The 23,078-nt window shown below is 40.0% G+C and overlaps 1 protein-coding gene across 1 annotated transcript in view; it reads right to left on the bottom strand.

The window, feature by feature from the left end:
• PRKAR2A (protein kinase cAMP-dependent type II regulatory subunit alpha) overlaps positions 1–23,078 on the bottom strand; it is a 77,182-nt gene that overhangs the window by 2,942 nt on the left and 51,162 nt on the right. The window contains exons 5-9 of the mRNA XM_030867024.2: positions 19,572–19,678; positions 15,501–15,654; positions 6,113–6,214; positions 5,865–5,939; positions 1,629–1,694 (exon numbers count right to left, since the gene is read on the bottom strand). Of these exons, the coding sequence (XP_030722884.1) occupies positions 1,629–1,694; positions 5,865–5,939; positions 6,113–6,214; positions 15,501–15,654; positions 19,572–19,678 (504 nt within the window). The remainder of the gene's footprint in view (positions 1–1,628; positions 1,695–5,864; positions 5,940–6,112; positions 6,215–15,500; positions 15,655–19,571; positions 19,679–23,078) is intronic.

Raw genomic sequence — 23,078 nt, 5'->3', positions numbered from 1 at the left:
GCTGTGCGTAGGCTTTCTCTAGTTGCAGCGAGTGGGGGCTACTCTTTGCTGTGGTGCGCGGGCTTCTCATTGCGGTGGCTTGTCTTGTTGCAGACCACGGTCTCTAGGCGCATGGGCTTCAGGAGCTGCAGAGTGTGGGCCCAGTAGTTGTGGTTTGCAGGCTCTAGAGTGCAGGCTCAGTAGTTGTGGCACACGGGCTTAGCTGCTCCGTGGCATGTGGGATCTTCCCGGACCAGGGATTGAACCCATGTCCCCTGCACTGGCAAGCGGATTCTTAACCACTGCGCCACCAGGGAAGTCCCTGAAGGTTAATTTAGAAAAATAAACAAAAGTACCACACTGGCTTACATGGTTTGACTTTTCCTCCTTTCACACTTCTGCCCTGACATGTCTGCTCTGAAGTTGATCTGCCCCTTCCAAGCCAATGCTCTCTTTCCAATTTCTGTCGTATTCTCTGGGACTGCAGACGTGTTCATGTCTACCTAGTCCCTTCTCTAGAGTAGCACTTACCACACTGTACTGTGAACACCAGCCCCCTGTGGGTTTTGATACAATGCAGATTCTGATTCAGTAGGTCTGGGGCAGAGCCCAAGACTGAATTTCTGACAAACTCCCCCTTTCCCAACCCAGTGCCACAGTGCTGCTAGACCTACAAACCCAACACTATGCTGTGATCAGTAGGTGTCAATGAATATGAGAAATGTACAAACATATACCAGTAGTCTAAAAACTATAAGTAAAAAAATATATTTTTAATTAGGAAGCAAGCCATCTTGTAGGCAGTAATCATATTTTTCTGTCTTTCTCCATGCTTAACTTTTACAAAAAATACTCCATAAAAGGTTTTACACTAGGTTGATTTAGTATTATATGTAACTCAGTATTTTAACAAGTTCTTTATTCTTAAAAAAATTGAAACAGGAAATCTGATGATGATGGATTTATGGTAAGAATCACTCTTCCCATCTATAGGTCACTGTGTTTTCTAGGTCTCCCTATCCATCAAATGGCCATAATAATAACTGTCCTAGAGACCTCCCTTCCTAGTACTCTAAAAAGGAAGCTTTTTCATATTCAACACTCACATGTATTTTTTTTTTTTTTTTTTTTTTTTGCTGTACTTGGGCCTCTCACTGTTGTGGCCTCTCCCGTTGCGGAGCACAAGCTCCGGACGCGCAGGCTCAGCGGCTATGGCTCACGGGCTCAGCCGCTCCGCGGCACGTGGTATCTTCCCGGACTGGGGCACGAACCCATGTCCCCTGCATCGGCAGGCGGACTCTCAACCACTGCACCACCAGGGAAGCCCCTCACATGTATTTTTTATTATATAATTGCCCCATTTTCTGTTAGGGTGCTTATCCTTTTTCTTATTGATTTGTAGGCCAATATTTCTCATATCATTAATTATGTAACAGAGGTAAAGGCAACAGGAACAAGAAAAAATATACTAAATCTTTATCAATGAATGGGCTTAAACATTGGTCATTGTCAGTCACATATCTCACATAATGGTGGTTTTGAAACACTAAACACACTCCACATTTTTAAAGCGAACAGTTACTTTCTGTGCATATACCTGGCATCTGGATCTCCCCTGACATAACTCACACCATCACACATAAACTCACCTTGCTTTTAATCAAGATGCTCACTTCGCCGGACTCTATAATGTAAAAACTATCAGCCTTTTCACCCTAAAAAGGGAGAGGAGGTCAGGTCAGAGCCATATATATGTATTAAAGAGGGACACAGAAATAGATCATTTTCACATTGCCTGAGCTTGAATTGGTATTTATTTTCCAAACCTACAAACCAGTAAATGGCTAACAAATTCAGAACTAAACGAGAGGATCCTGATTGCCAGGGATGTTAGTCTAACTATGACTGACAAACATCTCTCACTTCCTAACATGGAGTATTCACATCTGTCTCCATGAATATGCCCCGGCTGGTAACTGCACAGAGCATCAGTCCGCGCACCACAACGAAGAGTAGCTCCCCCACTCACCGCAACTAGAGAAAGCTGGTGCGCAGCAACGAAGACTCAATGCAGCCAAAAATAAATAACTAAAATAAATTTATTAAAAAAAAAAAAGAAAAAGAACAAAAAATTTGGAGGGCTTAAACTATCTGATTTTAAGATTTACTATGTAAGGCTACTGTAATCAAGACAGTGCAGTATTATTAACAGAGAGACAGTCATTGATCAATGGAACAAAAAGAGACCAGAAATAGACCCAAACATATATGGCCAATTGGTTTTCAATGCAAGTGTCAGGCAATGGGATAGGAAAATCTCCTCAACAAATGGTGCTGAAACAACTGGACATCCATATGAAAAACCCTAACCTTATACCACGTAATTAATTCAAAATGGATCATAGATCTAAATGTAAGATCTAAAACTATGAAACTAGAACTGCACGGCTCATTACAGTAGCCACTAGTCACATGGGCCTACTGGGCACTTGAACTATGGCTTGTATAGATTTATAGGTGCTGTAAGTGTAAAATACATATTGAATTTTAAAGACTGAATATCCCCCAAATGTAAAATATCTCATTATTAAATTTTTATATCACTTAGATGTTGAAATGTAATATTTTAGATATATTAGGCTAAATATATATTATTAAAATTAAGTTCACCTGTTTCATTTTTTTTAATTTGGCTACTAAAATATTTTAAATTGTATGTGACTCACATAATATTTCTATTGAACAGTGCTTGCCTAGAAGTAAAACAGGAGAAAATCTTACTAACTGTGCAAACATTTTTTTTTAATAGGGCACAAAAAGAGTGAATTACAAGAGAAAAAAATGACAAACTGGACTCGTCAAAATTAAAAACTTTTGCTTTTTAAAAGGTATTATTAATAAAATGAAGAGACAAGCCATGGCCACAGCCACATTTTGGGAGAAATATTTGCAAATCATTTGCCTGATAAAGGATTTGTTCTCAGAGTACATAAAGAATTCTTACAACTCAATATATTAAGAAGCCAAATGACCTAATTTTAAATAGGGCAAAAGATGTACTTCACCGAAGAAAACATATGGATGGCAAGGAATCACAGGAAAAGATGCTCACCATCATTAGACATTAGGTAAATGCAAAATAAAACCAAAATGAGATACCACTTCATACTAGGATGGCTAACATTAAAGACTCGATACTAAGTGCTGATGAGGATACAGAGCAACTGGAACTCTTGAACATTGCTGGGGGAATGCAGAATGGTACAGACATTTTAAAAAACATTTTGGCAATTTGTTAAACCTATGTTTACCATATGACTCAGCAATTCCATAAAAACATATGTCTATACAAAGACTTGTATGCAAATGCTTATTGCAGCTTTATTCATAATTGCCCAAAACTGGAAAGACCCCAAGTGTCTCTCAACTGGTGAGTGGAAAGATGAATTATGGTACATCTGTATAATGAAATACAATACAGCAATACAGAAATACAATACAGCAATAAAAAGGAATGATCCTCTGATACATACAACAACATGGATAAATCTCAAAAACATTATGCTAAGAGAAACAAGTCAGACACAAAAAAACTACACATTATATGGTTTCATTTATATGAAATTCTAGAAAAGGAATTTTTAGAGCGATAGAAAGCAGGTCAGTGGTTTCCAGGAGCAAGGGAGCGGGTGAGGGGATTTACTTAAAATACAAACAAGGGAGCTTTTTGGGATGACAGAAATGCTGTACACTATGATTATAGGGATGGTTATAAAACTCTCAAATTGTATACTTAAACTTGGTAATTGTACTGTATATAAAATATAGGGTAACAAAGTTGACCAAACAAACAAAACAACATAAAGCATAGTTTCTGCAGTAGGTCTGGGGTGGGGCCCAGGCACTTGAATTTCTAACATTCCTATATGATGCTAATGCTGCTAGTCCTGGGACCTCACTTAGAGAAGCCTTGGTCTAGAGACACTGCCGAAAGGGGTCTATAATAAGGTGGTTATCATCTTCATTTGTGTCCATTCTGCATCACCACCTAGCACTCCTATCTTCAAGAACACAGACATCCCAGAAAACCCTGTGGTTTTTCATACCTCTTGACATACCTCCTGAAGGTCTGGGGCTTTTCAGGATTAAGTAGAGGTCCTTTGGGAGTAAATTAAAGCACCACAGCTTCAGAAGCAAATGTGGCCAGTCAGCATGTCCCATTTCTGCAACTCAGCTCTACATTCTTACCATACTAGGATACCTGCCGTGGAACAAAGCTTACACCCACAGGCCTTTGCTCACATTGTTCTCTTGCCCTGAAAGATCCTCCCCTGACCTCAACTGCTGGAACTGCACTTGTTCTTTAAGCTTAGCTCAAAGGGCATTTCCTTCATGAAACCGTATAGAATACATCCTGTTCTATATTCTCACTGCCACTCTTTTTTTTTTTTAATTATTTATTTATTTACTTATGGTTGTGTTGGGTCTTCGTTGCCGCACACCGGCTTTCTCTAGTTGCAGCGAGCTGGGGCTACTCTTTGTTGCGGTGCATGGGCTCTAGGCACACAGGCTTCAGTAGTAGTGGCTTGTGGGCTCAGTAGTTGTGGCTCGTGGGCTCAGTAGTTGTGGCTCATGGGCTCTAGAGAACAGGTTCAGTAGTCGTGGCACATGGGCTTAGCTGCTCCACGGCATGTGGGATATTCCCAGACCAGGGCTCGAACTGGTGTCCCCTGAATTGGCAGGTGGATTCTCAACCACTGCGCCACCAGGGAAGTCCACAGTGCCATTCTTTTTCCTTTCATTATAGCACTTATATCTGGTCCTACTTGTCTATCTTAGTAAATATTTACCGAATCAAACCAATTTCTAATTAAAAGAATTATTAACAGTGGGGCTATCTAGAAAACAAAGGCATTTAGAGATGCCACTTAGAGTAGACATCATTTTTTTGTTAGTCCTTTTTCTCTGGAGCATCTCTCTCTCCTTTTATGATAAGCCTGATTAATCTCTGTGGTACTGGTTGGGCCAACTCCACCTCCAGGGCTCAGGGGTGGTCTGGGGATTTAGGCTTGACCAATCTGAGTCTTCCTTCTAGCCCCAGCTCTGGGTTCAGGTATGGACACATTTCCCAACCCAGACCAACCAGACATCTTCTCAGTGGCTCTTTTTTTTTTAATTAAAAAAAATTTTTTTGGCTGCGCCGTGCAGCTTGTGGGATCTTAGTTCCCCGACCAGGGATCGAACCCATGCTCCCTGCAGTGGAAGCGCGGAGTCCTAACCACTGGACTGCCAGGGAATTCCCCTTCCCAGTGCTCTTGCCAGAACCACTGGCAGAGAAGTTTTAGACTCGGAAAAGTCTATAATACTCTTTATATATAATTAAAAATGGAAACATAGTAGACTAGGAAAATTATTACAGAGCACTCATCATAATGTTCCAGTCCACTGTGTGATGATCCTTACAGTACCCAAAAATAACATGACAAAAAGGTACAAAGAAAACACTAAAGATACCTTACAAATCTGGTCAGTCACTGAAGACTGGTTTGTGTTAGATTAGCTAAAAGGGACTTCGTGCCAAACATAGAGAGAAGGTACACAACCTTTCGACCTTCTCCAGGTTTTAACAGTGATGCAGGAAGCTTACTCAGGGTTAAAAGAAAATGACATCCAAAAGAACAAACACCAGAAGCCAAGGAAAGGTGAATGGAGGCAAGAGATGTGCATAAGTCAGTGAGCTGAACATCAATGGGCTTTAGAACACTCTGCAGGAAGTGTGCCTGCGTATTGTGCAACATGAGCTCCCCAAAGTGACAGGACAAACGATTCACTAGTCCTTCAGGAGGTGGCTTCCAGGAAAGGTGCTGCACAAGGCCCCCACTCACCTGAGTGATTATGCGCTCTCCATCCTTATAGACCTTTTCTCCTATTACATCCACAATCTTCATTCGTTCTGACACCTGAAACAATGAACATACAAATTATAAGGAAACGTCTTAATTGAAAGTCACAAATAGTATCTATACAACATTGAAATGGGCTAGAATAGTATGATTTAAGAAATCTAACAAGAATCGTTTTAACAGCTTTGCTTAAATCCCCATAGACAGACTCTTATTAAAATAGGCTTTACCTCTAGTGATTTAAGAAGCAGCACAGATTCAATAAATGATTCAAACATCTTCCTCTTTTTTGCATTATTTTTCACTATGATTCTTCTAAACGTCACACGGTCCTATAAGAAAGGATATGAAAATTCTGGTAAATGCCTGTATAAGGGAGCATCTATGGTTTAATTAACTATGCCACAGCAAACATTAGAGGTCTCTGGAAGGTACTGGGTCAACTGAGTGTTTAATGATATTTCAATCTGAGTCATTGCTATGAGAAAAAGATCTGTAGCCTGAGCCAGACAGATGTCTCACATGTTGGCACCTGCTATCAAGTACTCAATGGGTGCCACCTATGGGTCAGTCATAAATAGAATACAAAATTTAAAACGTCCCAATCAAACATTTGTGAGCTCACAGTCACTGTTTAATGTGAAAAGATGCACCTTCAAAAAAGGGAGATAAAACAATCAGATGGTTCTTGCCCTCACGGACTTTATAATCTCAATGGGGAGACAATACAAAATTTATAGGAATAAAAAACTACAGTCCAAGACAGCATATGAAATGTGCTAGATGAACTACAGAGACAAAGTAAGTGCCACAAGAATTCTGCAGAGAGAGATCACGATAGCCTGGAGTGATCAAGGATAATTTTGTTGCAAAAATATAAATTTGTCTGGGACCTGAAAGAGAGGTAGGTTTTAAATTAATGGAGAGATAAAGTAGGAAACTCAAAATGGAAGGCAGGCATGTGAAAGATATCTTGACCCCAGCAAGTCACGGATTCATACTCAAGAGACAGTTAACCAGAGCTATGGTCAGGTACTTCTCAGATATGTGTATGCGTGTGTGGGGAGGGACATGCAGCCAGGAGAATGTTAATTGCTTAGGCTCCTACGTGAGTAGGCAGTTTTTTGTACCTAAGTTAATTTTAACTTTCTTCTACCTTGGGCTCTCAAGAATAGAAAGATTGTTTTTTCTTTTTTTTTTAAAGTACAGTAATGACATCCTAAAGGCTGAAAGAATGAAAAACAGCAAGGGGCTAAGGGCATGTTTAGCTGTAGGTTTGCTATTTTAGTATTCTTGATGATGGGGTGGGAGTTGGGTGGAGAAAACACATAGAAGACAACTGAGTTGAGATGTCTAAATAGGTTTCACTGGCTCATATTCATCAGCCACAGAACTCCCTGGTCCTATCCCATGCCATGCTTCATCTGCCTGACAGGAGAAGTCACCTACTGCACCCTATACTCGTAGTATAAAAGGTGGCAGACTCCTACCCTCCCTTCCTAAACTGAAGTACAAATAATGTCTGTTCTCTGGTACTAAGCCAGATTCTGCCCCCATTTTCTTTTCCATCTGTCTGCTTGAAAAGAGCCATTCAATCTCTGATTGCTCTAATCAGCTGCATCACTTGCCACTACTTTTTTGAAGTCCAAGGTTAGAGATGTATCATTTAAAATGTTACTGTTATACTTTGGAATATTACTCCATTATCTTTAGACTTCAGTTTCTACATGTTTCCTGCACCAATCTAGGCCAAGAGTGCTGTGGAAAGAGAACAATCAAGACTGAGACAATGGGAGTTATAAAATTTCTTTCCTTATGTTTGAGCAGACATTGTCAAAAAACAGTATTTCTAAATCCATCTATAACGTTACAAAGATTACTAAAATTGCAGCAATAAACTGTATTTCTAGCTAAAGAGAAAACAACTGATATCTCTATTTGTGTTCCAACCCTTTCTACGCATGCTTTTGCACTTCCCAGAGCTCTCAGGCTGTGCAAGTCCAGTTCCTATGACTGCGGAGGATATAAAAAAGCACCAGACACCAACCCAGCTTTCAGGGAGCTTCCAATGGAGCTGTGAAGAGGAAACTCCTACTGTGAAATGGTAGCTCCCTCAGGCACCCAAGTGTTCAGAGTCAAGCAAGTAGCCCTGAAGTTCAAAAGAGAAGAATACTACCCTTTCCTTTGACTGCAGAAAGTTTCTACTGGGACTTCCCTGGTGGCACAGTGGTTAAGAATCCGCCTGCCGGGCTTCCCTGGTGGCGCGGTGCTTGAGAGTCCGCCTGCCAATGCAGGGGACATGGGTTCGTGCTCCGGTCTGGGAAGATCCCACATGCCGCGGAGCAGCTGGGCCAGTAAGCCATGGCCCCTGAGCCTGTGCGTCTGGAGCCTGTGCTCCACAACAGGAGAGGTCATGGCAGTGAGAGACCCGCGTACCGCAAAAAAAAAAAAAAAAAAGAATCTGCCTGCCAAGGCAGGGCTACACAGGTTCGAGCCCTGGTCTGGGAAAATCCCACATGCTGCAGAGCAACTAAGCCCGTGCGCCACAACTACTGAGCCTGTGCTCTGGAGCCCGCAAGCCACAACTACTGAGCCCGCACGCCACAACTACTGAAGCCCACGCACCTAGAGCCTGTGCTCCACAACAAGAGAAGCCACTGCAATGAGAAGCTCACGCACCACAACAGAGTGGCACCTGCTTGCCACAACTAGAGGAAGCCTGGGTGCAGCAATGAAGACCCAATGTAGCCAAAAATAAATAAATAAAATTATTAAAAAAAAAAAAAAGACTCCGTGCTCCGCAGGGGATCTGGGTTCGATCCCTGGTCAAGGAACTAGATCCCACATGCCACAATGTAGATCCCACGTGCTGCAACTAAGACCTGGTACAGCTAAATAAATATTAAAAGAAAAAAGAGTTTCTACTCACTTTCATGCAAGCAAGACAGAGTGGGAGCAGAGACTAAGTGTAGTGGTCATGGTGGCAGCTGCCCCCAGTAAGAGAAGGAATATAGAATCCAATTTGAGAAACTCAGTGGCAACACCAGGTCCTCCCTGATTTAGCCTCAGAAGGCATTTCCAAAGGCCTTGGAAGGCACAAGTAAGAAGTCAGGCTATAGAGGACCCTCTGGGAGTCACTTTCCTGAAGGTGGTACTGAAGCTTTGGAAGGGTTTGGGCTATAAAGCGGGTGAATAACGCAGGAGAAAAGGGCATCTAAATAGGTCACGTAAGGCAGCAGCGAGATGAATCTCACTTAAGATAGCAGGGAGAGGAAGAAAAGACTGCAAAGGATAAGGCTAGGAACTAGGAAGGCAGGGCAGGGATCTCAGGAGAGGGAGTTTCAGAAATGGAAGGGTGGTGAGCAGCACCACAACCAAGGGAAGCAGGTGCCACCACTCTGTAGTACCCTACCTTGTGCCAGGCACCGAGGAAACTGCTTCTCGGATGTGCTTCTACTTAATTCTCATATCCAAACCACAAGGCAAGCAGTTGTTTTTTTAAATTAATTAATTATTATTATTTTTTGCTGCATTGGGTCTTTGTTGCTATGTGCAGGCTTTCTCTAGTTGTGGCGAGCAGGGGCTACTCTTCGTTACGGTGCACGGGCTTCTCATTGCAGTGGCTTCTCTTGTGGAGCACAGGCTCTAGGTGCATGGGCTTCAGTAGTTGTGGCACATGGGCTCAGCAGTTGTGGCACGTGGGCTCAGTAGTTGTGGTTTGCGGGCTCTAGAGCACAGGCTCAGTAGTTGTGACTCACGGGCTTAGTTGCCCCATGGCATGTGGGATTTTCCCAGACTAGGGCTTGAACCCGTGTCCCCTGCATTTGCAGGCGGATTCTTAACCACTGCACCACCAGGGAAGTCCAAGGCAAGCAGTTTTACAGTTCATTTTTAATAAATTTCTATTGAGACTTTCTCTTTGACTTTTAGATTTAGGAATGGGTTGATTTCCAAGTGTTTGGAGATTTTCCTGTTATCTTTCTGTTACTGATTTCTGGTTTCATTCCATTATGGTTAGAGAACACACCGTCTGATTTCAATTCTTTTAAACTTGTTAAGTTTTATTTTATATCCCAGGATACATGTAGTCTATCTCGGTGAACATTTGTGGGCTTGAAAAGAATGTGTATTCTCTGTTGTTGTGTGAAGTGTCCTATAAATTTCAATTTGATCCTTTTGGTCGATGGTGATGTTAAGTACTGTATCCTTCCCAATTTTTTGTCTAGTTGTCCTATCAATTGTTGAGAAAGGGGTGTTGAAGTCTGCAAATATAACTGTGGGTTTGTCTATTTCTTCTTTCAGTTCTATCAGTTTTTGCTTTACATATTTTGAAGCTCTGTTGTTTGGTATATACATATTTAGGGTTTCTGTGTCTTCTTGGTCGATTAACTCTTTCATTATTATGTAATGTTCCTCTTTGTCTCTGGTAATTTTCTTTGCTGTGAAGTCTACTTATCTGATATTAAGTTCTGCTTTCTTCTGGTTAATGTTTGCATAGTATATATATTACTATACTTTTACTTTCTTTTTTAAAAAATTATTATTTATTTTTGGCTGCATCGGGTCTTAGTTGCTGTGCGCGGGCCTTCTCTAGTTGCAGTGAGTGGGGACTACTCTTCGTTGCGGTGCGCGGGCTTCTCATCGCAGTGGCTTCTCTTGTGTAGCATGGGCTCTAGGTGCGCGGGCTTCAGTAGTTGCAGCACATGGGCCCTACAGCACACAGGCTTCAGTAGTTGTGGCACATGGGCTCAGTAGCTGCAGTACGCAGGCTCTAGGGCATGCGGGCTTCAGTAGTTGTGGCTCGCAGGCTCTAGAGCACAGGCTCAGTAGTTGTGGCGCACGGGCTTAGTTGCTCTGTGGCATGTGGGATCTTCCCGGACCAGGGAATGAACCTAGGTCCCCTGCATTGGCAGGCAGATTCTTAACCACTGCGTCACCAGGGAAGTCCGAAAATAAAGATTATAAGGAAGTCTTTAAAAACAAAGATTCTTATACTTTACAAAATCATTTGGCTTGAACATATTCATAAAGACTTATGTTTCTCATTTTTATGGAGATTTGTTTTTGTTTGTAATCAATTTCTGTCTGAGTTCCAGAAATGCAAAAGATACAGCACTGAGAGAAGTGGCAGCTGACAGAATTGCTGTCTTTGACCTTCTGATGCGAGTTTAGTAACTAATCTGGAAAATAATGAACTGTAATTAATGAAATCTGTAGCTATATTCAAGTGTGTTTCTCAGACAGCACATACAATAATTGAAAGAACTTCCTGCCCTCTAATTAGTTAGATTGAATTAACTTGGCATAATAGCTTTAAAATTTTTTTTTACTGGAGTATAGTTGATTTACAATGTTGTGTTAGTTTCAGGTGTATAGCAAAGTGAATCAGTTATACATATAAACACTCTTTTTTTGAGATTCTTTCCCCATAATGTGTATATATCAGTCTCAATCTCCCAATTTATCCCTCCCCCCTGCTTATCCCCTGGTAATCATAAGTTTGTTTTCTACATTCATGACTTTACTTCTGCTTTGTAAATAAGTTCAGTTGGTATATTTAGATCATCTATATTTATAGTAATTATTCATATACTAGGGCTTACGTCTACCATTTAATTCAATGTTTTCTGTTCTTCCCTGTTTCCTGTTCTTCTGTTTCACTTTTCTTGCCTTCCTGCAGGTTACCTGAATGGATTTATAGAGTTTTTGAGTGTATCTCTTTGTACAGATTACTTTAGTGGTTGCTCTATGTATTATATTTATATATATAACTTATCATGGTCTACTGGTATCAACATTTTAGTAGTTTGAGTAAAGTGTAGAAGTTTAACTTCCATTTAGGCCCCTTTCCTTCCCCTTTAGAATGTAATTGTCTTAAATATTTCCTCTATATACATTAAGAACCACGTAAGACAATGTTATAATTTTGCTTCAAGCATCTAACCTATTTTAGAAAACTCAAGAGGAGGATAGACTTTTATGTCTATCCATATGTTTACTGTTATTCTTTCTCCATTCTTGATGTTCCAAATTTCTTTCTTTTTTTTTTTTTTTTTGTGGTATGCGGGCCTCTCACTGTTGTGGCCTCTCCTGTTGCGGAGCACAGGCTCCGGATGCACAGGCTCAGTGGCCATGGCTCACGGGCCCAGTCGCTCCACGGCATGTGGGATCTTCCCGGACTGGGGCACGAACCCGCGTCCCCTGCATCGGCAGGCGGACTCTCAACCACTGTGCCACCAGGGAAGCCCCAAATTTCTTTCTTTTATCACTTCTGCAGGTGACAAAGTCTCAGTTTTGTTTTATCTGAGAATATCTTCATTCCTGAAGGATATTCTCACTAGGTATAGAATTCTGAGTTGACAGTTCTTTTCTTTCAGCAATTGAAAAATGCTGTGCTACTTCCTTCTGGCCTTCATGGATAGGAAATCTGGTGTCATTCAAATTGTTTTTTCTCTGTACGTAAAGCATTGTTTCTCTCTAGTTGCTTTCAAATTTATTCCTGTCTTTAGTTTTCTAAAGTTTGATTCTGATGTGTTTTGGCATAGATTTCTTTGGGTTTATCTAATTTGAAGTTCACTCAGCTTCTTGAATCTGTAGGTTTACTATCTTTCACCAAATTTGGGAATTCTCCAACTATTATTTCCTTGAATAATTTTTTAGCTCTATATTCTTTCTCCTCTCCTTCTGGGACTCTGATGACACAAATACTGTACCTTTTCTTTTTAGTCCACAGGCTCTGTTCATTTCAGTCTATTTTCTTTCTGTTGTTCAGACTGGGTAATTTCTATTGTTCTATCTTCAAGTTCACTGATTCTTTCCTCCCTTATATTCATTCTGCTATTGAGCCCATCCAGTGAGTTTTTATTTTGGTTATTGTATTTTCCAGTTCTAAAATTTCCATTTGGATCTTCTTTCTGTCTTCTATTTCTCCACTGAGACCTCCTATTTTTTCCCCTTTGTTTCTAGTGTGTTCATAATTGCTTGTTGAAGGATTTTTATGATGGCTGCTTTAAAATCATTGTCAGCTAATTCCAGTATCTGTATCATCTTGGTATTGACATCTTTTTTTTTTTTTTTTTTTTGCGGTATGCAGGCCTCTCACTGTTGTGGCCTCTCCCGTTGCGGAGCACAGGCTCTGGACGCGCAGTCTCAGCGGCCATGGCTCACGGGCCCAGCCGCTCCGCGGCATGTGGGATCATCCCGGACCGGGGCACGAACCCGTGTCCCCTGCATCGGCAGGCAGACTCTCAACCACTGCGCCACCAGGGAAGCCCGGTATTGACATCTTTCGATTGCCTTTTCTAATTCAGATTGAGAATTTCTTTGTTCTTGGTCTAACAAGTGATTTTCTATTGTATCCTGGGCATTTTGGGTATTATGTTGTAAAACTGTATCCAATTTTTTCTTTTTTTGCAGGCAGTCACCCTCTCTATATATATAGGGTGCCTGTACGTGTGGGAGTCCATGTTCAGCTCCCCTCTGGACTCTACTGACACTACTCTGGCAGGGGAAGTGGATTGCCAACTATTAACACCACACATCACCTCATTTTGCCTCTTTGCTGCTGGATGAGGTTGTTAAGTCCAGTTTCCTGCTGGCCCCAGTGACAGTGTGGGGAGGTAGAAGCAGTTTTTCCTTTGGTATTTGGCAGGAATAGGGTGGCATTATCATAAAAGGTTTTCTATTCTGCCAAGCTGTGCTTTTCCTTGTCCTTTGGCTAAAGGGAGCAGACTTTTCTTGGGGCTGTTTTTATGTGTACCTGTTGGTGGATCTGGGTTGTAGGTTTTTCCAGCACCCTATCTGGGATATATGGGAATTAATAAGAAAACCTGGCGAACTCACTGTTATGTCCTTCCTTAATTCCTGAAATCCCTAGTTCCTAGCCAGTCCACCTTCTCCTTTCCATCTTTCAGGGTCTCCTATGTTTGTTTGTAGTAAGATATCCAGAGTTTTCTAGTTTTAAGAGGGAAGATTAGTGAGGAATGGGGCTATTCCATCTTGGCCTGGACCAGAAGTTGGCATTAATGTATTTTAAAACTGATTTTATTTTCCCCCATTATTTATTGATCTACCTTGAGTATTTTAAGCTTCCCAAGTGTGTGATGTATTCTTAAACCAATGTATCTCTCATCTCTCAGGGGCAATCTTTTTTTTTTTTTTTTTTTTTTTTGTGGGCCGCACCACATGTGGGATCCTAGTTCCCCGATCAGGGACTGAACCTAACTCTCCTGTTCTAGAAGTGAGGAGTCTTAACCACTGGGCCGCCAGGGAAGTCTCTCTCACGGGCATTCTTTTTTTTTTTTAACATCTTTATTGGAGTATAATTGCTTTAAAATGGTGTGTTAGGGGCTTCCCTGGTGGCGCAGTGGTTGAGAGTCTGCCTGCCGATGCAGGGGACACGGGTTCGTGCCCCGGTCCTCCATGGCCGCTGAGCCTGTGTGTCCGAAGTCTGTGCTCCGCAACGGGAGAGGCCACAACAGTGAGAGGCCCGCGTACCGCAAAAAAAAAAAAAAAAAAAAAAATGGTATGTTAGTTTCTGCTTTATAACAAAGTGAATCAGCTGTACATATACATATATCCCCATATCTCCTCCCTCTTGTGTCTCGCTCCCACCCTCCGTATTCCACCCCTCTAGGTGGTCACAAAGCACTGAGCTGATCTCCCTGTGCTATGCAGCTGCTTCCCACTAGCTATCTATTTTACATTTAGTAGTATATATAAGTCCATGCCATTCTCTCACTTCGTCTCAGCTTACCCTTCCCCCTCCCGGTATCCTCAAGTCCATTCTCTACGTCTTCGTCTTTATTCCTGTCCTGCCTCAGGGGCATTCTTAATTCTACATTAGTATAGCACAATAAAGTGCTCTAGTATGTCTTTAAAATGTGATTTTATTTGAGGAAATATATTGATAATTCCAAGGTATATATTTAATTCTGCTTGTAGGGTAAATGGAAACAAATTATCATAGATGTGAACATTTTAAAAGTGAAATTTGGAATCTGTACAAGAGGATGATTGTTTTGTTTAAGAAGGAAGAGAATTATATATTTTGAAGGCTTGATAATGAAGGAAGCAAGGTGGGTCATGTATAATAGAGGATAGGATCATAGCAGTACTGTGCCTAAGACATTCTAGGAAAGTTCTATTTCCCAGAATATGGCTATCAGCCTTTCTAGTCATCTAAATCTATTGAATATTGGCATGGACCAATGAATAAATAGATGGCCAAACACACAGGAAAGTTAGTCCTAGGATAGATAGAGATGGAAAACATGGTTGGCAGAGCTTTCAATGACACTTATTTTTCTAGGCTGTCTCTTGTACAGAGTTATCCCCCCTCTCTCTACTTGTCTGATAAAAACATAAATGGAAAATGTAGTAAGAGCTGACACACTGCAAGGTCACAAGACCCAGTCTTTTCTATGTAATTTGGAATAAATGGTTTGTTGATAAATCACTTCAGAGAAATGGAAAAACACACTGGTACAAAACCTTCCACAATGTCTTTCAGATAATTGGCTATTAAATATAGTGTGAACCAACAGCCCAAGGACAGAGACTCAGAAGTAAGGGGCATTAATACCATGCTATGCAAGGAGAACCATTTCTCTAACTCACCAGTCCCCAAAGGGAGCCTTCTGAAGTGGCGACAATGGTAGCAGCTCTCGGGGTGTTGTACATCAGAGCTAGTTCTCCAAAACTGCCATGGTTGTCATACTGACCAACACAGCGGGTTTGATTATCTTTTGTTACTAAAATATCATAGGTTCCCCTGGAAATATAACAAGAAACAATTTTACTTATAATGGGCAGGTGTACATGAATAGAAGGTTGTTGTTATTGGGGAATTCCAACAGATTTTTGCTAGTATATAGAAATATAATAGATTTTTGCATTTTGACTTTGTATTCTGTGACCTTGCTAAACTCATTTATTAATTTTAATGAGTGAACTTGGCATTTTCTAGAGGATCATGTCATCTGCAAACAAAGACAAAGCAGCTTTATTTCTTCCTTTCCAATCTGTATGCCCTTCTTCCCTCCCGTCAGTCCTTCTCCCCTCACTCCATCTTTTTCTTTTCCTTCTTTTTTCTTTGCTTTATTGCGTTGGTTAGGACCTACAGTATAATACTGCACTGAAGTGGTGAGAGGAGACATGCTTTGCTTGTCTGGTTCTCCATCTTAAAGGGAAAACATTCAATCTTTCACCGTTAAGTATAAGGTTAGCTATAGGTTTTTTTTTTTATAAATGCCTTTAATCAGGTTGGAGAAAAGTCCCTTCTATTCCTAGTTTGTTGAGAGTTTTTATCATGGAAAGGTGTTGAATTTTGTCAAATGCTTTTCCTGCAGGTATCGAAATGATTGTATGGGTTTTCTTTTGTAGTTTGTTGAAAACTAGGATGTAGAACTGATTAAAATAAAGAAAAAAATGATACAATTCTCTATCTATTGATTGTTAATGACTACTAAAGAAAAATATTCAGAATGGACAAACATTTGGAGAAACAGTCACTCTCAATACACCACTGAAGCAAGTGTAAATGTTTTAAAGTTTCTGAAAGATAATTAACAACATAACAAATTCCTAAAGAGACCCTTTGACACAGCAATTCCATTTCTAGGCACTCTGAAGGAGATAATCAAAGATATTGGAAAATATTTAATTGCAGGGATGCTCACCAGGTAATATTTATAAGAACAAAAACCAAAAACCACAATTTAATCTGCTAACAATAGGGGATAGGTCAAATATATGTCTATATTCATATTATGCAGTCAATATAAATCATGACATAGAATAATATTGTATCCCATGGCAAACTACTTCAAATAGATTTTAAAAATCAAGTTAATGTATATGACCTAACATAAAAAGTATACATATAAATGTAATAAAGAGTTGACTACATTTTACATGTTTGTTAACAGCTTTCAAGCCCTACCACTCCCAATCCTTCTTCCTCTTCTGTCTCACATCTGGGAAAGCTGAGAAGAAAACCTGGGTGCTCCCTTATTTGGCACTGATGGGATATTCAAACAAAACTAGAGCCTGCTCATATATAAGAGTACTCTGACCTCAGCCCCACCCTCTAACCACCGTGAAACGCCAAGCCAGTCACCCCTCCCTGCTGTCTTAAGTCATTTTTGGACCTCTTGGGAACCTGGCCTGTTCTCCCTTAAAAGCCTCATTATGTGAGTGATAAATCTTTTCATACACTCTTAGCTGTGTGTGTGGTATGATCAGTCTCAATATCTGAACCAAATTTGGGGTAATGGATCTGACCTAACAGTAAAGCATAGGAAAAAAAAAAAAAAGAAAGGAAGAATATACTCTGGGGATGAAATTAGGGCTAAATTACTTTCTTTCCTGGTTGTTTTTTTTTTTTTTCCCCTAAGTTTCCTACAAAGAGCCTCCACTTGTCTGATAAAAATCATTAGGTATCATACGTTACACAAGAAGCAAAGAATAAAGCCAATCACTCAAATATCAGGTACACAGTACCAACCCTGCTCTCAAGGGAGCTCACCACTGAATAGGTAAGCTGAACTGTGTTTGACCTGGTGGACAAGGCAAAAGTAACAAGGACATGAGTGGAATAAATGGAACTCAGGGTAAATTCACTTACGTGTTTTTAGTCTCTCTTCCAGGAGACGCTAGCAACTTAATTTTGGGAACACAAATAATTTCAGGAAGCCACAAAACAGAGTCTTTCCTAACCTCTCTCACTTCGGTCCTCTTCCAAATAATGGGACATATTTTTCTCACTGTTGTTATCATCAAATTATGTAATAATTATCTATTTAATTATGTAATAGTTATCTATTTCTAGTCTCTCCAACTAGAAAATGAGTTTTTTGAGGTCAGGAACAATATCTTTTTAATAATTAATTAACAACCACTTTCAGTGCATGCAAAAGATAATACCTCTCATTTACATGTGTAATAACAAATCATTCCCTTTGTAGACAGGCATTTCAACCTATAAGCTATGGATATGTGCAGGTAAATGCTTATTTCCCAGACTGCAGGTACCTACTGGGATTCCTGTCTTGGTGAGGGAGCACACGGCAGAGCAAGGGGGAAAGGTGGCTGTTGGAAGTGGTGATATAACTTAAAAAAATTATTCTGTCACTACTTACAGAATTCTATGAAGGAAGCATGAGCATAATAGATAAAACAGTCTTTAAGAAGACATTATTTGTATCATCTTTACTCTTTAAATAAAACATTTCTTTCCTAACCCTAACTGTAATCATCTGTCAAAGTATCAAGGGCCAAAAGGTTACCCAAGGAGTACGTTCTTTTTTTTTTAACGTTTATTTTTTTTTAATTAATTAATTACTTATTTATTTTTGGCTGCATTGGGTCTTCTTTGCTGCACGCGGGCTTTCTCTAGTTGCGGCGAGCAGGAGCTACTCTTCGTTGAGGTGCGCAGGCTTCTCATTGCGGTGGCTTCTGTTGTTGCAGAGCGCAGGCTCTAGGCGCGCAGGCTTCAGTAGTTGTGGTGCGTGGGCTCAGTAGTTGTGGCTCGCGGGCTCTACAGCGCAGGCTCAGTAGTTGTGGTGCTAAGTCGGGCTTAGGTGCTCTGCGGCATGTGGGATCTTCCTGGACCAGGGCTCGAACCTGTGTCCCCTGCATTTGCGGGCAGATTCTTAACCACTGCGCCACCAGGGAAGTCCAAGTAGTACATTCTTGAACACTTTCCTGAATGAGCAAAAGGCTCGACGAGACAGGGGACCAGCTGAATCTAGTATAGGTACTTGATCAAAATGAAAAGACCCTTAAAAATCTTAAAAATCAGGAAAGCAATTGGAAAAAAATGAATAAGGTCTGCAGAGTAGATGAGAGTACTGTATAAAATGTTAATATCTAATTTTTACAATTGATCTCTGCTTATGTAAGAGAATATTCTATTTTTAGGAAACATACACTGAAGTATTCAGAGGTAAAAGGGCTTATACCTGCAACTTACTTTCAAACAATAAAGTTAATGTGGTAAAACATAAATCTGGGGAACCCAGGTTTATAAGAATTTTTTGTACTATTTGTGTAACGTTTCTATAACTCTGAAATTATTTCAAAAGAAAAAATGAAAAATAATTAATGGAAGACATTGGGTGAAGCAACATCTTATTGATCTTAAACTCTGGTGAGGGTGTTCCTTTCAGGACTGAGGAGGGGTCAGAAGGAGTCCTCCAGGTGATACTAATAGCTCAAGAGGTTAGGACACACCAGGGCGAACAGGTCAAACCCAAATATTTCATGTCTCCCAACATGATTTATACCTGGAACAGAGCCAGAAGGGGCCAGAGGTATGGAGGTTGAGGCAGTATACTCATGTGTAAAATTAGGCTAGGATTGAATGATCCAGATGACAATAAAGTGTTACGGTTATTCTTTACAAAATCAATTCACTTGAACACTTGCAAATAACATGTTTATAAAGCATAGCTTGCACATTTCACCTAATTGTAGATAGTGGCAACCCAAGTATGGGTTGTACTGAGGACTCAGGGCAGCAGTAGATAGAGAAAGGCAGGCTGTGGACAGAGAGGGGCAAGCTTTGAGAAGCTTGTTTACGTGGCCCTAAGTCCTGTTTGGGCTGAACAAAGCATAGGGTAAAGCACTTGCCCTGAATTATGGATCTTATTAAGTACAGCCGTGCAACTGCAAAACTCCATCTCCTACCGTTCAATGACATAAAAGTTGTCCCCATCATCTCCTTGGTCAATGACGTGCTCATCAACTTTGACTGTCCTTTCAAACATGGCATCGAGGACTTGAGAAAGCTGTTCCTGCAGGGAATACACAACGAGAAAAGATGGCTTCTACACTTGTGGGGGGAAAAAAAACTCTGCTTATCTTAGTTGGTGACTACATGGTAGATGGTAGAAGTCCCCACATCAGACTATTCCCCACGTTCAAGCAGAAACCTAAGGGCTGTCTGAAACAAATGCTTTCCTGTGGCCATTCAGCTTTGCATCTCCACATATACAGCACAGTTGCCAAGTTTTCTGAGGCAGCATTGTTTTGAAAATACATTCTATAATTTACGCAAAAACAGGTATCTAAATCATGGTGCCTATTCTCCCAGCCGCACCCACAAGACTGTCACCTGCCTTGATGGCTCTACTATGTCAGGTATAAAGCCATGTGATGCCACCTTCCTCCAGGTGTTGATATTAACAGGATTATCAAGGCTAAAAGGCTGAGATGGCCTCACAGGTTATCTCATGGAACAGCACAACTACTACTCTGACTAGCCAAGCACATCACTTTACCTCTCTGAGACTCAGTTTCTTCATATGCAAAAAAGGGTTTAATAAATAGTTTCTAGCTCATCAACTTTTATGACTAAAGGAGAAAAATCTAAGGAAAGTATATGTCACATAACAGGTACTCAATAAACGAGATCTATTACCAGACATGTAATACTGCTACAATCATTTATACACAACATATACAATTAGTTACTTACCAATATTACCTGCCATAACCAGAAGGTAACTAACTGTACCAGTAAGTATAATGAAAACAAAACAATGCTATTAAATTCTAACAAAACAGTGATCTCAGTCTAGGGCCGGCATCCCTCTGTAAGGGAAATCAGTGACTGTTACGGAGCACTAAATACCAGTTTCAACTCAGAGAAAGACTTTGTCTTTGGAGGAATGTGGATTGAAGATCTGACAAGGAAATAATTTTATTGCTGCATAATTCCATGTGATTTAGTGTTCTGTCAGTGTGACTGTTCTATCTAAAATAACATTATCACCAAAAAGCACCTCTTTAGTTCCATAGTTCCAGGTGTGCTGAATACTGTAAAAGTTGACAAATACTAAAAAGGAAGGCTTGCTACTCATGTGTCATCCACGTTAATGTGGAATGTGAGCTCAGTGTTGCCAGAAATCTCATGTTTAAATACAAGTAACAAATTAAAGTTTTCACATACAATACAGACCAAACATACACATCTATACCTGGCTGTATCTGGCCTGTGGGCTGTCCATTGGCAGCCTCATGTTTTGAGTAACTCTTCTTTTTCTGGCCTGGACTCTTCAGAAACATCAGTGTCATGATATAGAATAAGGCATGGGGGAAGCAATCTGGGTTACAGGGGACTAGAATCATACCATGACAACCAAAAGCAACGTGTGACTCAGGACTGGAAAACAAAACAAAAAAGCCCTAGAAAACTTTACAGGGAAAATCTTAAAAGCAGTTCATACATACTCATACATGTGCCTACATATACACACAAGAAACAGTGTAAATGTGGCAAAATGTTAACAACTGGTCAATCTAGGTCAAGAATATAAGAATGTTCATGGTACTATTCTTTGACTTTTCTGTAAATTTGAAAATTTAAAAACAAAGGTTTGGGAAGTAAATTTTTAAAAAATAGAAACAAATACACTCACTGGAATGGTTAAAATTTGAAAAGACAGATAATATCAAATGTTGGTTAAGGATACAGAACAATTGGAAATGTCACATATTGTTGGAAGGAATGCAAAATGGTATAACCACTTTGAAAACCATCTGGTAGATTTTTACAATATCAAACATATACCTATCCTATGACTCAGCAATTTTGCCCTCAGGTATTTTACTGAAGAGAAATGAAAAAAAAAGTTCGCAAAAAGACTTGTATAAAATGTCCAGAGCATTATTCATAAGAGCTAAAAGCAAGAAATAGACCAGGTATCCATTGTCAGAAAAATGGATAAACAAACTGGTATTTTCATATAATGGAATACTTCTCAGCAATAAAAGGGAATGAACGAACATCATCAAAACAATGACACACTGACATCATGGATCCCTTGATATGATGCTCTGAGAAGGACACAACAGAATTTCTGTGTAGTCTGGCCAAAGATGTATAACCGCATTTCAATCATGAGGAAATATCAGACAAACTCAAATTGAGGTATATTCTATAATGTAATTAACCAGTACTCTTCAAAGTGTCAAGATCATGAAATACTAGAAAGAACTGAAAACTACCGCAAATTGGAGGAGACTAAGGAGAAATAACAGCTAAGTGCAATGTGGGTTTCTGGACTGGATTATTAACTAGGAAAAAAAAATTAGTGAGAAAACTGATGAAATTTGAACAAGGTTTTTAGTTTAACTAATGGTATTGTAACAATGTCATTTTCCTGGTTTTGTTTTGGTTTTTTTTTACATCTTTATTGGAGTATAATTGCTTTACAATGGTGTGTTAGTTTCTGCTTTATAACAAAGTGAATGAGTTATACATATACATATGTTCCTATCTCTTCCCTCTTGCATCTCCCTCCCTCCCACCCTCCCTATCCCACCCCTCTAGGTGGTCACAAAGCACCAAGCTGATCTCCCTGTGCTATGCGGCTGCCTCCCACTAGCTATCTATTTTACGATTGGTAGTGTATATATGTCCATGCCACTCTCTCGCTTTGTCACAGCTTACCCTTCCCCTAATTGTACTATGGTTATGTAATATGCTAATATTGGCGGAAGCTGGATGAGGGGTATATGGGAACTCTACTATTTTTACAACTTCTTTTATGAGTCTAAAACTAGTTCAAAATAAAAAGTGAAAAAAGGAAATGGAATGTTGAATAAGAAAGAGTCTCAAAAATATTGTGCTGAGTGAAAAGAATCTCTCACAACAGAGTATATATTGTATGATTCCACTTATATGAAATTCTAGAAGGCAAAATTAATTTATGGTAGAACAAATCAAAATAGAAGTTGTCTCTGGGGGGAGGCGAGCAAGAATTGATCATGAAGGGGCATAAGGAAACTTTTTGGGGTGGTGGCAACATTCTACATCTTGATAGGGGTTTGGATTACCTAAGTGTATGCATTTGTCAAACCTAAGTACACTTAAAACTCATGCATGCATTTCATTATATGCAAACTTTACATTAAAAAGCTATAAACAAATATTGAACTATCATGATATGCATGCCAAAGTATTTAAGGGAAATATACTGAGATCTCCAATTTACTCTGAAATTATCCTCAAAAATAAGATGGGTTAATGCAGGGGCCAGCAAACAGTTGACTGTTTTTGTAAGTAATGTTTTACTGGAACACAGCCATACCCTTTCATTTATGCATTGTCTATGGTTGCTTTCCTGCTACAATAATGAAGGTGAGTAGTTGTGACAGAAATATTTAGTATCTGGTTCTTTAAGCAAAAGT

This window comes from Globicephala melas, chromosome 11, assembly GCF_963455315.2.
Source record: "Globicephala melas chromosome 11, mGloMel1.2, whole genome shotgun sequence".
Lineage (NCBI taxonomy): Eukaryota > Metazoa > Chordata > Mammalia > Artiodactyla > Delphinidae > Globicephala > Globicephala melas.
Note: the sequence above shows the minus strand (reverse complement) of the source record. Positions and strands in the feature narration are given on the sequence as shown.